This window comes from Glossina fuscipes, unplaced genomic scaffold, assembly GCF_014805625.2.
Source record: "Glossina fuscipes isolate IAEA_lab_2018 unplaced genomic scaffold, Yale_Gfus_2 112, whole genome shotgun sequence".
Lineage (NCBI taxonomy): Eukaryota > Metazoa > Arthropoda > Insecta > Diptera > Glossinidae > Glossina > Glossina fuscipes.
Window position 1 is genome coordinate 6,012,462 of NW_023998455.1, and position 13,060 is coordinate 6,025,521.

Below are 13,060 nucleotides of genomic sequence, written 5' to 3' on the forward strand. Positions count from 1 at the left end.
GTTTTTGTTTTTTTTTTCAAAAATTACTCAGCATTACCGGGTTACGCTATACTTTCCTTAATACTTGGCGTAGTTGTTATTATAATAAGCGTTTGCTTTTTTGTCAGTTATCGCCATTATAAATCCGAAGCAGAAATCAATTCAATGGCTTGGAAAATTAATATCGATGAAGTTATTTGTCATAATTCAGCGGGACGTTGCCTTCGTGGCTCTTTGTATTGTTTAGTTAAGCACAGTTCACAAATGACTTTAATGTCTGACGACATGAACTCTTTAAGTGGTGGTGATCGTCAAATTTTCATACCTGTGGGTTTTTATCGGGGTTGCAAAGTAGCAATCAAAACCATTAATAACAATATAAGCTTAACGCGCTCTCTAATGCTGGAACTGAAGCGAATGAAAGATTTGCAACATGATCATTTGGTAAAATTCTACGGTGCCTGCTTGGATCCAACGAAAAGTTTCATTTTAACCGAATACTGTCCGAAGGGCTCTTTGCAAGACATTCTAGAAAATGAGCAATTCCAGCTTGATTGGATGTTTAAACTATCACTTATGCATGATATTGTCAGAGGCATGCAATTTTTACATAGTTCCGATATTAAGTCGCATGGAAATCTAAAATCATCCAATTGTGTGGTCGATTCTAGATTTGTATTGAAAATCTGCGATTTCGGTTTGCATACAATGCGAACGCGACGTAATGAGGATCAATGCAGCGATGTCGAAAACTGCAACAGTCATGCATATTGGAGTAGTAAGTAAAATTTCTTAAACAAAAAAAATAAAAATAATTTTGAATTCAAAAATATAGAAATTTTTAGAGATCTCGAAATATTGTGGAAGAAGATATGTGCTTCTAAACTGTACACATATTTTTTTATTTATTTTTTTTTTTTGAAATCCGCTAAAAATTTCAACAACGTTAATAGAAAACAAGTTTTGTTCCAACAAAGCACTTTTATAAAATTTTCCTTGTGCTTTAGAACTTTTATGGACAGCCCCGGAATTGCTCAAAATGGGGGATCAACGGCCGCCAGAAGGAACGCAAAAAGGTGATGTCTACTCGTTTGCTATTATTATACATGAGATAACGACACGTCAAGGTCCATTCTATTTGGGTAAATTGACAGACGAGAAATCGCCTGAAGGTAAGTTAGTTTGGGAATCTCTGCCTATAAATATATAAATATTGCAAGAATGCAAAAAGAAGAAGTTTGGAAATTATATTTAGGCAAACAAAAATTAAAATAAAATTAATTTAACCCGAAATGTAGATTATGGTTATTTTCATCCCTAAGCGCTTACAAGTAGGCAAAGAGTTTTGTATGCGCTTTTAATGTTAGACAAGCGAAAAAAAGCCATTCGCGTATTTTATAATAGAGAAGTTTTACTCAATTTTTAATCTTTTTTTTTTTTTGCAAATATTTTAAATTTTTATGAAATAATAATAATTGATATTTAATTCATTGCCTTCAATTTTTATATACGACAATAACCATTCTTTAAGTGCAGAACAAATAAAAATACAAAACTTAATTCTATTCTTTTTATAAATATTTAGTCCAAGGAGAGGCTCTCTTTTTGCTCGTTACAATAGTTAGGTCAGTTGCTAAGCCACTTGAGAAATGGTAAACAGCAAATATTTGATAAGCTGGTTTGCTGTTCCTTCCAATTAGTATTGACCGCACTTCTTGGCGGTATTAGTTTGGTAGATGTTCTTCTTCTTTCATTTTTTAAAGATAGCTTTTCTTGTTTTTCTGCTAACTTTTTCTTATTATACAATTTCCTTAAATTTATTGCGCTCTGATTGCTTTTATTGTCTTGTGGTTGATAACAAGATTTCGTTTGTTCATCTTCATAGTTGCATTCTAATTGCAGCAGCCATTCAATGCGTGACTTCTCCCAACCGCAATGATGTTTACGCAATAGAAGACAAGCATTACCGAAAATGATATCTCGGTCATTCGGCTTACTAGACTTGATAGTATTTACTATGTTATATATAGAGAAATTAAAAATATATACATATAAGTTTGCGCTATGTAATGTAATTGCTATAGGTAATCAAAATCAACCACGGTGCACCTGGTCTTAGCACAAAGATTTAAATTAAGAAAAATCTCATTGGCTTTTATTTTATGCTCATCGATTTAGAAAATGGTTGTTTATTTCTTTAATTTGCCGTCTGTCTATCTACATTGACTTTCGGTCGTTAACTCGAGATATGTATTTGATGAGATTTGAAAAACTGACATAGCTTGGTGAAAGCACAAGATGGAAAATGGAAATGGATTGAATCGTAACGTTTTTACAATCACTTCAAAAAGCCATTGCAAAGCTGTATAGAGTCTTTGATCAACCGATTTGCCTGATTGTTGTGCGATGTTGTTTTTGTAACCAATTTTATGGTGTACCACAAAACTCTTAGGCACGGAAGAGATTCCCTTAAAACAATCTAATAAAAACGAAATCATCAGATGACATGCCAACAAAACTCATTCACTTGTTTCTTTCCAATGAAACTGACTGAAGAACCTTACCAAGTGCTACGTACACTCGCACTAACTTAATATATCGTACTACGATAAATGGTCAAAAGAAATATTCTTAAAAGGAAAAAATTTCTTATTTTAACATTTCGCTTGAAAGTCCACTAAAAGAGGCAAAGCTGCTTCAAAAATTAAAGTTAGAAAGAAGGATATACTTATACTTCATCCAACGTCTTATACTTAGATAGAATTGAAAATAAAATTCTTAAAAAGGAAGAAAATTGCGACCACACCAAGCAGTTTTCTAAAAAGATCAAAACGAGACAAAGCTCTACAAGTTGTCAAATATACAAAAAACAATCAAAAAAAAAAAAACTTCCTACAGTTTAAAACTTACTCGGTTTGAAAAATCTCAAGTAATTTGCACTTAAGTCATTTGCTGCTTCTCTTCCCCTTTTCCTCTTTTCGTTTGCTTCAATTCTTTGCGCAGGTGACTCTTCCGATAATCTCGTATTCGCAGTACTTCGTCCAGTCTTTGTATTAATGTTTTTTGTATGCAAAAAATTCTCCGACACAGTGTCGGGAGAAGTATGCGGTTTACTTCGTGACGACCCTACTCTTTGCGTTGGTTTTATCATCCGTAATTCATGGTGATCGTGCCCTTTCGTATCCGTTATTGTTCCGAATGTTTCTTCGTCTGTTAAATGCGGCACTTTGAGACGTTGCGACTTTTTGGATAATTTTTCAATGTACTTGAGGCGTAAACCATGAGATGTATTCACCACAACTAAACGATGAGGTTTATGAAAGATTGGAAATTGTTGAGGCTGATAGTGTTGCTGATGCTGATGCTGATGCTGATGATGGCAAATATGATGGGAAATGTTATGATTAACATGATAGTTTGGATAACGATGAGTGTGTTTGTGGTCTATCGCATCATACTGCCACAAGCGATTCATGTTAAAATGAAACCCAGCTTTCTTGCGGATTTGCTCTTTGGAAGTAGAGTTGACAGTCGTCGTTGAATGATTACTGATCGTAGGCTGCGTCCCCGCATTTCCTTGCAGATTTTTATGTTTTTCTCTCAAACATTTTTGTAGGACACTCACCGTTACTGGATCATTCAAATAATTTTGCAATATATTACGACGCAAAATACATGACGATTTTTTAGACATTATTTTTTATTTTGTTTTTTTTTTTCTTTTTCTTTTATTTATTTATTTACTTATTTATTTGCCGAATATATTTGAAAAATTTTTAACAATAATAACGACACGGAGAAAATGCCTTAAAGGAATTGATTGGATCTAACGCACCACATTTTATTTTCATTAATATGATATAATAATAAAAAAAAATGGAAACAATTTCTTACGAGAGGATTTTTGAAATGAATTTTAACATCAAAAAGTTTCTGATTAATTTCTCTAAATTTGAAATTTTCAAATAATACATGTAAATATTATTATTGTCATTATAATTTATTTAGAACGAAAATATACGTTCCAGGGCTGAAAGATATGAAGATGAGGACTACCAGCCAACTACCACGGCTATTGACTCCTCTTTTTTGAAAAAGATTGAGTAAATGTTTAGTCTAGTTCTCCAGGTGTTTTCGAGAAATCCATAGGATTAGATGCTCCAGAAGTGAGACTTCGAATATTGAAAAGTCTTCAGTGTGTGTGTTTGTCCACAATTGCAAATCGGAGGAGTACATTTCTTAAGAATCGATTGTAGTGTTGTCATAGTAAAATAGTATGAGAGATTGATTTTGTCGACCTTATTTCGATATACGAATGGAAGGAGATTACTAATTAATATGTGAGCATTGTGGCTGGTGCCACTGTCACAGTTAGCAGGGAATGGCGGAAAAAGTAAATCATTACTTTCTTTTCATTTGTTACTCCTAGATAAAGTCCTCAGGTCCTATATAAAGTCGTACGAATTCGTTTATATCATATTAATACCGATTGTTTTATAACACGATTTTCACAAAACGCGGTAGATTTTATCCCAATATAGCCTGATTTCATCTATCTTGATTGAACGTATTTCCAGAGTTGAATTGATTCTAAGTTTCATAAAACACGGTTTCGCTATAACGCGGTATACTTTAATCTGATCTATCACAATTCTATTTGTCTCTTAACGGGATTTCCGTAGAACGCATCTCCAGAGTTGAATTAATTCCAAGTTTCATATAGCACGGTCCCATTTAAACCGACAAAAATTAATCGCTCTGTAGGACACTTGACTTTATTGAATTAAGCTAAACGAAGAGTTGACATTAATGTCAGTTGTAATTGTGTTAGATAAGGACCCTTAATGAATAAATTATTGTGAGGGAATGAGGAAGAATTATATATAACCTATAACAATCTATAAAACGGATTCCCTTTAAATGGTAGCGATAACGTAGCCCAATTAATAGTTAAAAATAATATTCATCTAAAATTTGAATCAAAGAGAGCTCACATATAAGTTCAAATCACCGCGAATTGTTAGTTGGTTACTTTTAATTCATTATTTATTGCAGAAATCATCCATTTGATAAAAGGCTATCCACACTTAATGCAGTCCCCTTTTCGACCGCAATTGGTGGATATATCGCCTGATTTCAAAGAAATCAACAGTGTAATGCAAAAGTGTTGGTCCGAAGAACCTAATGAACGGCCAGATTTTAATGCTTTGAAAACGATTATCAGAAATATTAACAAGTAAGTTAAATACTAAGTAAAAGTGATCTTTTTTTACCCGTTTTCCTCCTTAACCTCATCAGAGACAATGAAACTGGTAATATTGTTGATAATCTCCTAAAACGTATGGAACAGTATGCAAATAACTTGGAAGAACTGGTTGAAGAACGCACTCAGGATTATTTGGAAGAGAAAAAGAAATGTGAAAAGTTGCTTTATCAGCTTTTACCACAAAGTGTTGCAGCCCAGTTGATAAGTGGCCAGCCGGTAGTGGCTGAATTTTTCGATCAGGTCACGATTTATTTCAGCGATATTGTTGGTTTTACCGCGATTTCGGCCTCAAGCACACCTATGCAAGTTGTACAATTTCTAAATGATCTCTACACCTGCTTTGATTCAATTGTTGAAAATTTTGATGTCTATAAAGTGGAGACTATTGGTGACGCCTACATGGTTGTTTCCGGTTTACCGATACGTAACGACAATAAACATGCCCCCGAAATAGCGCGAATGGCTTTAGCCTTACTGGAAGCTGTCCACAATTTTAAAATTCATCATCGTCCTAATGACCGTTTAAAACTGCGTATCGGTTTACATACTGGTGCTTGCGTGGCCGGCGTTGTCGGTTTAAAAATGCCAAGATATTGTTTATTCGGCGATACGGTAAATACTGCCTCCAGAATGGAATCGAATGGTGAAGCTTTAAAAATACACATAAGTGAAAAAACGAAACTGGCTTTAGATGAATTTGAAAGTTTCGTAACAACACGTAGAGGTTATGTGCCTATGAAAGGTAAGGGCGAGATGTTAACTTACTGGCTGGAAGGTGAAATAGCGAAAACGGAATCTCCGCTGTTAACAGATAAACTAATGATTTCGCGACGCTGTTCATTAAAACAAAATCCACGTTATGGCTTAACGAGTAAGCAATATAATGAGAAAATTGCCAACTTCAGTTATCACAATTCCCCTAACTTAAGAGTAAAGCGTAAGATTTCCTCATCTTCGCCCAAACTTAATGATGCAGAATTTAAGACTGAAGATTTCTATTACAATTTCGGAACGAATCCCAATGGCAAAATTCCAACAAGTCATTTACGCCCATTAGCCAACGACATTCACAGCAGCCGTTCTTTCAGAGAAGACAGCGTTCGAGATACGAATTGGGAAATGGCGAATTTTCGTTTACCTCTATCGGGCACTTTAAAAACTCATGCAAACGCTAAATTGCAAGGCTATTCGCAACTGTCTTCTACTCAGTCAAATTTCAATCTAAGTAACTCACAATCTATATCTGCAAAATTAAAAATAAAAAACTCCTCTACTATTGCGAGTGCAATGAATAACAATAACGATTCGATAGGTAGCATGAATAACACTAATCGAATTATTCCGAATGGGACAAAAAGCAGCGAAGACGGCCAAAATTTGGTGCCACAAGAAACACATGAAGAACGAGAAGAGGAACAGATTGAAGAAGCCATAAGCCCTCTGGAACAAAATTATGAAAAATTTAAGGAAAGCAAATCTGTGAATAATAGTACAATACCATTAGATTTTCCTCACGAAACCCCGCTAACGCTTAATATGAATGTGATCAACGCCAGCGACGATAGGCATTATGAAAATGTCAATAGCTTAAATAATGTAAAAAAATTTATTACAATACCTAACAAGAAGTCGAATGCGCAAATGCCTCATAATAGCAGAGGGGAAAGAGAGGAATTTGCCAGCCCCGAAGAAGACGAAATTACGGAAAATTTTATTCATAACAATAGTAACAATGATCGTAGTCATCATCTGAATCATCTTCATTCCCACCACGCCCATCATCATAGTAACAGTACCGCAGTTACGCAGCCATTATTAGCCAAAATAAACTCATAGCATAATCTAAGGAATTTAAGCGAATATTAAAAGAAAGTACCAAAAGAAAATCCTAAAGAAATATTTGCGTTTTCTTTTTATTTAAAAATTTTTCGATCTAACTTATTTGAGTTCAAATTGAAATTGTGAATAATCAAGCTTTTTAGAGTTAAGAAAACTATTTATAGATGTCGACCTAATTAAAATTAATAATAATTACATATAAATTAGCGTTAACGAAGAAGTGACAAAAACAGTATTTCTTGTTTCATAAAACAAATAAGATGAAAATATTTTTTAAAAATTTTAATGATAAATGTTCCTTTCAAGATTTTCCCCTAAAAAAAAAATAAATAAATCAATAAAAAACTGTAAAACCCTGGCATTAAACGAGAAAAATATGAAAAATCAACTCGAAAATAATATTTGTTTTTCATTTACAATCATATTGCAAGTGGAAATGTATTAACAAGAACAAGCGGGAGAAATTTAATACCTTTTTCCTTCTTAACAATTTTATCTAAAAAGACTTCTTTAAATTTCCTTCATATGTGTAAACAAAACTGATGCATGCGAAGCACAGCTCTTTTGCATTTTTGGCAAAAAACTCCATAAAAAAGCAAAATTTTCTCTTTTTCCGAAATTAATTTTAAAAGAGAACAAAAACTAACTGATCTTTTGTATGAAGTTGGCGTGTGTCTCAATACGTTTGTAATTTGAAATTAAAATATCTTAAAATGAAAGAAATTAAACGTAAATCCAAAGTATAAGATTTATGCAACTCTTGGCAGCTCTGCTGTACAGCTGTGGTCATCAACGCAGTGATGTCAAGTTTCAGTTCAAGTGTTTCTAATAATATCAAATGTTAAAAACAATAACAATTTCATATTGACGTTGATTTGTAACAATTAGAAAGCAAAAATCAATGGAATCGCTAATATTGTGAACGGGAGTTGTATTAAAAAATTGCTTAAAAGATTATTTTAAAAGACAGTGAAAAATATTAATTTTTTCGAAGATACGTTTTAACTACGTTTTTAAATATATGCAATTCATCGTTATTGGATTACATAATTAAAACTTTAACTTTTTTTTTTATTTAATGAGAGGATCATAACATCGAAAACGGGCCGTAACTTTCATTAAAGTGTGGAAGACACCGCCAGTAAGAATATCATCTTTTTTATATGTCTTCTTACAACCTATTAGTCGGCGAAAAGAATAGGAAGCCTTAAAAATATGTTTAATGAAAAAATTTCGCGATAATATTCTACTAATTTTAGTAACTTCTTGATACCATAATAATAAAATTTACAATACCGACTAGTATTATAAATTTTCAACTAATCTTCAAAGAAAATTTATTTACACACTATACGCATATAAGCGTTCGTTCGTGTATGCACCGTACGATTACTTATCTTGCGTTGCTTTTACAAAGTAATTGCAACTAATCATAATGAAGTATTATTTACATTCCTAGTCATAAAAGATGACAATATTAGGTACTCGCGTTAATTTTGTGAAAAAACAAACTTCACGCAAGAAAGACGTCATATTCAATTTAAGCCGAATCGTTCCATAAACATTTGCGTACACTATTTGATAGCTAGATAGACTAAAGACAAATTATATTAATACATCTATGATACCATATATTATATCATCTTATAAAGCCTTATTAACATGTCGTAGGTAATTATGCAAACCAAAAAAACACATGTTATCTAAAATTTTTTGGTAATTCAAAGAAATACTATATCGGAATAGGGACTCACCTCGCAATATTCATACGATTTGTAGCTAAAGACAGCTGGGGTTAATATCTTTTCTATTTTTTGCGCGATTATCTACAAGTTGCTGCCAATTTGTTTTAAAACATATAGACGATATATAGGATATGTTGACTGAATATGATTTTGCTTAGCTAACTAACTATTGAACTCCCTTATATTTAATTAGTGAGGTGTTTTTGGCATAAACTGAATATATTTGCTATTGAGTTCATATTTATCTCTTTTTTTCAGATAAATAGACAAATCATGTTATATTGTCCGCCTAATGTAACCTTCTCTCAAATCTGGATTAATCATGGCATTTCTCATTGTTTTATGGATACTGTTGGCGCGGCTATATGCTGTGGGTTTATTTTAATTTCCGGTGGCATCCAATTATTAATGTATCATAGATATGCCACTCGTATAACGGATCCTACACTTATATCCAGATCACGCTTATATGCCTTGCAATTACTTTTGATATGCCTTTTCCCAATTTTGCAATTAATACGGTTTATTTTAAATGCCAGCATATATACGGATAGTGCTATTTATGGTTATATGGTGAGTTTGATAAACTTGCGAAAATTATATTCGTTTCCTTATCATAATCATAATCATTAAAAAGAACGCATACTCGGTCTAAGAGGAAAACAAAAAGGGGAATAATTATGCCATTAACTGCACAGTTAACTGCGTAAGATTAACGCAGTTAAACTTGTGGATTTTTATAGTCGGAGGAGGAGTAAAAAATTCCAAATAAGTAAAGTTGACAGCAAATGTCTCAAATCGAACTAGAGTACTCCTCTTCTGAATAGGCAAATCAAACAATTACACATTTCTTATTGGAATAATGTTGAACTGTGTAATTATTAATAGCGGGAGAAATTCTTCTCAAAATATACAAATTTGGTTCCGTGCACATAGATTAAATAAATTCCATCACTTTTGCATAAATACATTTGATAAATTTTGTTCTTTTAACCATTTGGGAATTGTATATTTTCATATCTACATATTTCATATATGCAGATACTTTCTACCATATTGATATGTCTGGCATATCCATTTTCTGTGTGTTTGATTTTAAAAGAGCGACACTATCAGCTGCCGTCAGTACCAACACGAGGTCATGGCTTGATTTTGTTAGTTTTCTGGACATTGGCTTTCATTAATGAGTCGTTGGCTTTTATTAATTTGAAACATGAGGATTGGTGGTTTCACATGAAAACGTAAGTTTTGTCAAAAGTGACTATGCAAAGCTCTAATGATTTTTTGATCAATTTCTATATTAGCCGTAAGGATGAAATTGAAATGGGTTTGTTTATAACGCGTTATATAACCGCTTTGCTAATTTTTGTGCTGGGGCTTAAAGCGCCAGGCATCACTTTCCCCTACAACTCGCAACCGGAGTGGGACGAAGAAAGGCAAAGAAACACCACGGATAACATACAAACCGGTTCAGCGTTTCGTAACGCTTTCAAAAAGCTTCGTAAGCTTTTCCCTTATTTGTGGCCGAAAAAAGAGCTATTTTTACAAATATCGGTTGTGATTTGTCTCTTGCTATTAGTTGGCGGACGTGTTGTGAAACTCTTTCTACCTATATATCGAAAAAAATTAGGTCAGTTACTTGTGTGAAAAGTTAAAAAAAAAAACGCAAACGTATTTTTTACACAATTTTAGTGGACAGTTTGACGATCGAACCCATAACATTCCGTTGGGATTTCGTTTTAATATATGTGGGTTTGTCATTCATCCAAGGCGGTGGTACCGGCTCCATGGGCTTATTTAACAATTTACGTTCGTTTTTGTGGATACGAGTTCAACAATATACGACACGAGAAATTCAAGTGGATTTGTTTCAACATTTACATCATTTGTCGTTACGCTGGCATCTGCAACGTAAAACTGGGGAAGTTTTGCGTGTTATGGACCGTGGTACCGATTCCATTAATAACTTGTTGAATTATATATTGTTTTCGATCGCTCCAACCATAGCGGACTTGTTAGTAGCTGTGATATTTTTCATTTACGCTTTTAATTGGTGGTTCGGTTTGATTGTATTTTTAACTATGTTCTTGTATATCTGTAAGTATTGAGAAAATTTCGCATAAAAAATTATTGATAAACATGCTTGTTTCAGTGGCGACTATTATGGTAACTGAATGGCGAACAAAATTCCAAAGGCGTATGAATTTAGCTGACAACGAGCAAAGAGCCCGTAGTGTAGATTCCTTATTAAATTTTGAAACCGTTAAGTATTATGGGGCCGAACAATATGAAGTTAAAGCCTATCGAGAGGCTATTTTAAAATATCAAGTTAGTAACAATTTTTTTTAAATATTGAATATTTATTTATAATTTCGAACTTTATCATTTTAGAAAGAGGAATTCCTAAGTCTCACCACTTTAAATATCTTAAACACTTCACAGAACGTAATATTGTGTTTGGGTCTGCTATCTGGCTCTATGTTGTGTATATATTTAGTTGTTCATCATCAAACTTTGACTGTAGGCGACTTCGTTTTATTCTTTACTTATTTGATGGATTTATATATGCCATTGAATTGGTTCGGGACTTATTATAGAGCCATACAAAAGAATTTTGTCGATATGGAAAATATGTTCGATTTACTTAAAGAGGAAGAGGAAATTGTAGACGCTCCTGGCAGTGTTCCTCTTCTAACAGCTGGTGGTAGCATCGAGTTCAGCAATGTTACCTTCGGCTATTCACCCGAGAAAACCGTTCTACGTAATGTTAGCTTTACAGTGCCGTCGGGAAAAACTGTAGCTATTGTAGGACCTTCTGGCGCCGGTAAAAGCACTATTGTAAGGTTATTGTTTAGATTTTACGACGTACAAACGGGATGTATACTAATCGACGGTCAGAATATTAAACTTGTTACTCAGCAAAGTTTAAGACAAGCCATCGGTGTTGTGCCTCAAGACACGGTGCTCTTTAATAACACCATTTTTTATAACATACAATATGGTAATATTGGAGCCGATTCTGCTGAAGTTTATGAAGCTGCTCGTCTGGCTGATATACACGAACGCATTCGTAGTTTTCCCGACGGTTACGAGACAAAAGTGGGCGAAAGGGGCTTGCGATTAAGCGGTGGAGAGAAACAACGAGTCGCTATAGCTCGCACTTTATTGAAATCACCAATAATGGTTCTATTGGATGAAGCCACATCAGCCTTAGATACTCATACCGAGCGTAATATACAAGCAGCTTTGAGTCGTGTCTGTGCTAACAGAACCACTATCGTTATAGCGCATCGTCTCTCGACCATCATTAATGCTGATGAAATTTTAGTTCTCAAAGATGGCATGATAGCTGAGAAAGGTCGCCACGACGATTTGTTGCAACGTGACGGCGGTCTTTACGCGGGTATGTGGCAAGAGCAACTAAAAAATCTTGAAATCCATAAAGATTCGCAAGAAGATTCATCAAATGGTAGCGGGGGCGAAAACGTAAACGCAATTTCGAGAGCAGGGCATGCCCATGGTGGCGCAAACTAGTGTAAATAAGGGTGGAATGGTTTCAGATTTTATTGCGTAGTATTACGTTTTCTTTTTTATCAAAATAAAATTCCTAAATGTAAATTTATGATCTGGCCTTATGCTGGAAAAGCGCATATACATAAGAGAAATATCTTTTACAATTAATATAAAAAAATTTTCTAGAAATAAATCCAGCTTACTACAATAAAGCCCTAATATTTCTATAAAATAGCAATACAAACATTTTTTATTCAAAAAATTTTTTTTGTTCATATATTCTAAATATATATAATTGAAAATATGACTTGCCTTCTTTAAAAGAGAATATGTAATGAGAGCTTAGTTTAAGGCTGTCTCTTAAGAAAATCCTATAAGTGCCATTATGGCGTCAGTGTTCAAATTTGAAGTCCAATCCATTGGGTATTGAATTAATTATTAAAAAAATATTTATGTAAAGATCTTTTTCTAATACCACAATCGGTCTTTTCTGAGCAAATTCGAGAAGATGACGATTAATTTCATCATCACAAAATACTAATACCCTTCGATAAATGGATTACGATGATAAAGGAAAATGAAAAATTTTTAGAAAATTACAAATATTCAAATAGAAAATTGATTCTATAAGTAAAATTTGATGGCTGGTGTCGCCGAACTGTATGAAGTGAAAAGAAAAAAGACAACTGTCATTAAACAATTTTGCTGCATTTTGCTT

The 13,060-nt window shown here is 33.5% G+C and overlaps 2 protein-coding genes across 7 annotated transcripts in view; both read left to right on the top strand.

Moving 5' to 3' along the window:
- Positions 1-7,399, top strand: part of LOC119639626 (atrial natriuretic peptide receptor 1) — a 64,582-nt gene extending 57,183 nt beyond the window's left edge. For 5 of the 6 annotated variants that reach the window (XM_038037119.1, XM_038037123.1, XM_038037118.1 and 2 more), the window contains exons 6-9: positions 32-757; positions 987-1,151; positions 5,035-5,215; positions 5,278-7,397. In XM_038037119.1, the coding sequence (XP_037893047.1) occupies positions 32-757; positions 987-1,151; positions 5,035-5,215; positions 5,278-7,081 (2,876 nt within the window). In that variant the 3' untranslated portion in view covers positions 7,082-7,397. Of the gene's footprint in view, positions 1-31; positions 758-986; positions 1,152-5,034; positions 5,216-5,277 lie in introns of all 6 variants that reach the window. The other variant, XM_038037124.1, reaches the window with a different exon arrangement.
- Positions 7,400-8,084: 685 nt separating this feature from the next.
- LOC119639480 (ATP-binding cassette sub-family B member 6, mitochondrial) lies at positions 8,085-12,576 on the top strand. The gene is made up of 7 exons (XM_038036888.1): positions 8,085-8,225; positions 9,088-9,402; positions 9,871-10,070; positions 10,134-10,459; positions 10,522-10,926; positions 10,982-11,157; positions 11,221-12,576. The coding sequence occupies exons 2-7, from the start codon at positions 9,103-9,105 to the stop codon at positions 12,361-12,363; spliced, it is 2,550 nt and encodes an 849-aa protein (XP_037892816.1). The 5' UTR covers positions 8,085-8,225; positions 9,088-9,102; the 3' UTR covers positions 12,364-12,576.
- The last annotated feature ends 484 nt before the right edge of the window (positions 12,577-13,060 follow it).

Excerpts from the sequence above, each read along its gene's own strand:
- LOC119639480 (XM_038036888.1), top strand. The coding sequence starts at position 9,103 with ATGTTATATTGTCCGCCTAATGTAACCTTCTCTCAAATCTGGATTAAT. Across the intron at positions 9,403-9,870 it reads GTGCTATTTATGGTTATATG|ATACTTTCTACCATATTGAT; the intron begins GTGAGTTTGATA and ends TCATATATGCAG. Across the intron at positions 10,071-10,133 it reads TGGTGGTTTCACATGAAAAC|CCGTAAGGATGAAATTGAAA; the intron begins GTAAGTTTTGTC and ends TTTCTATATTAG.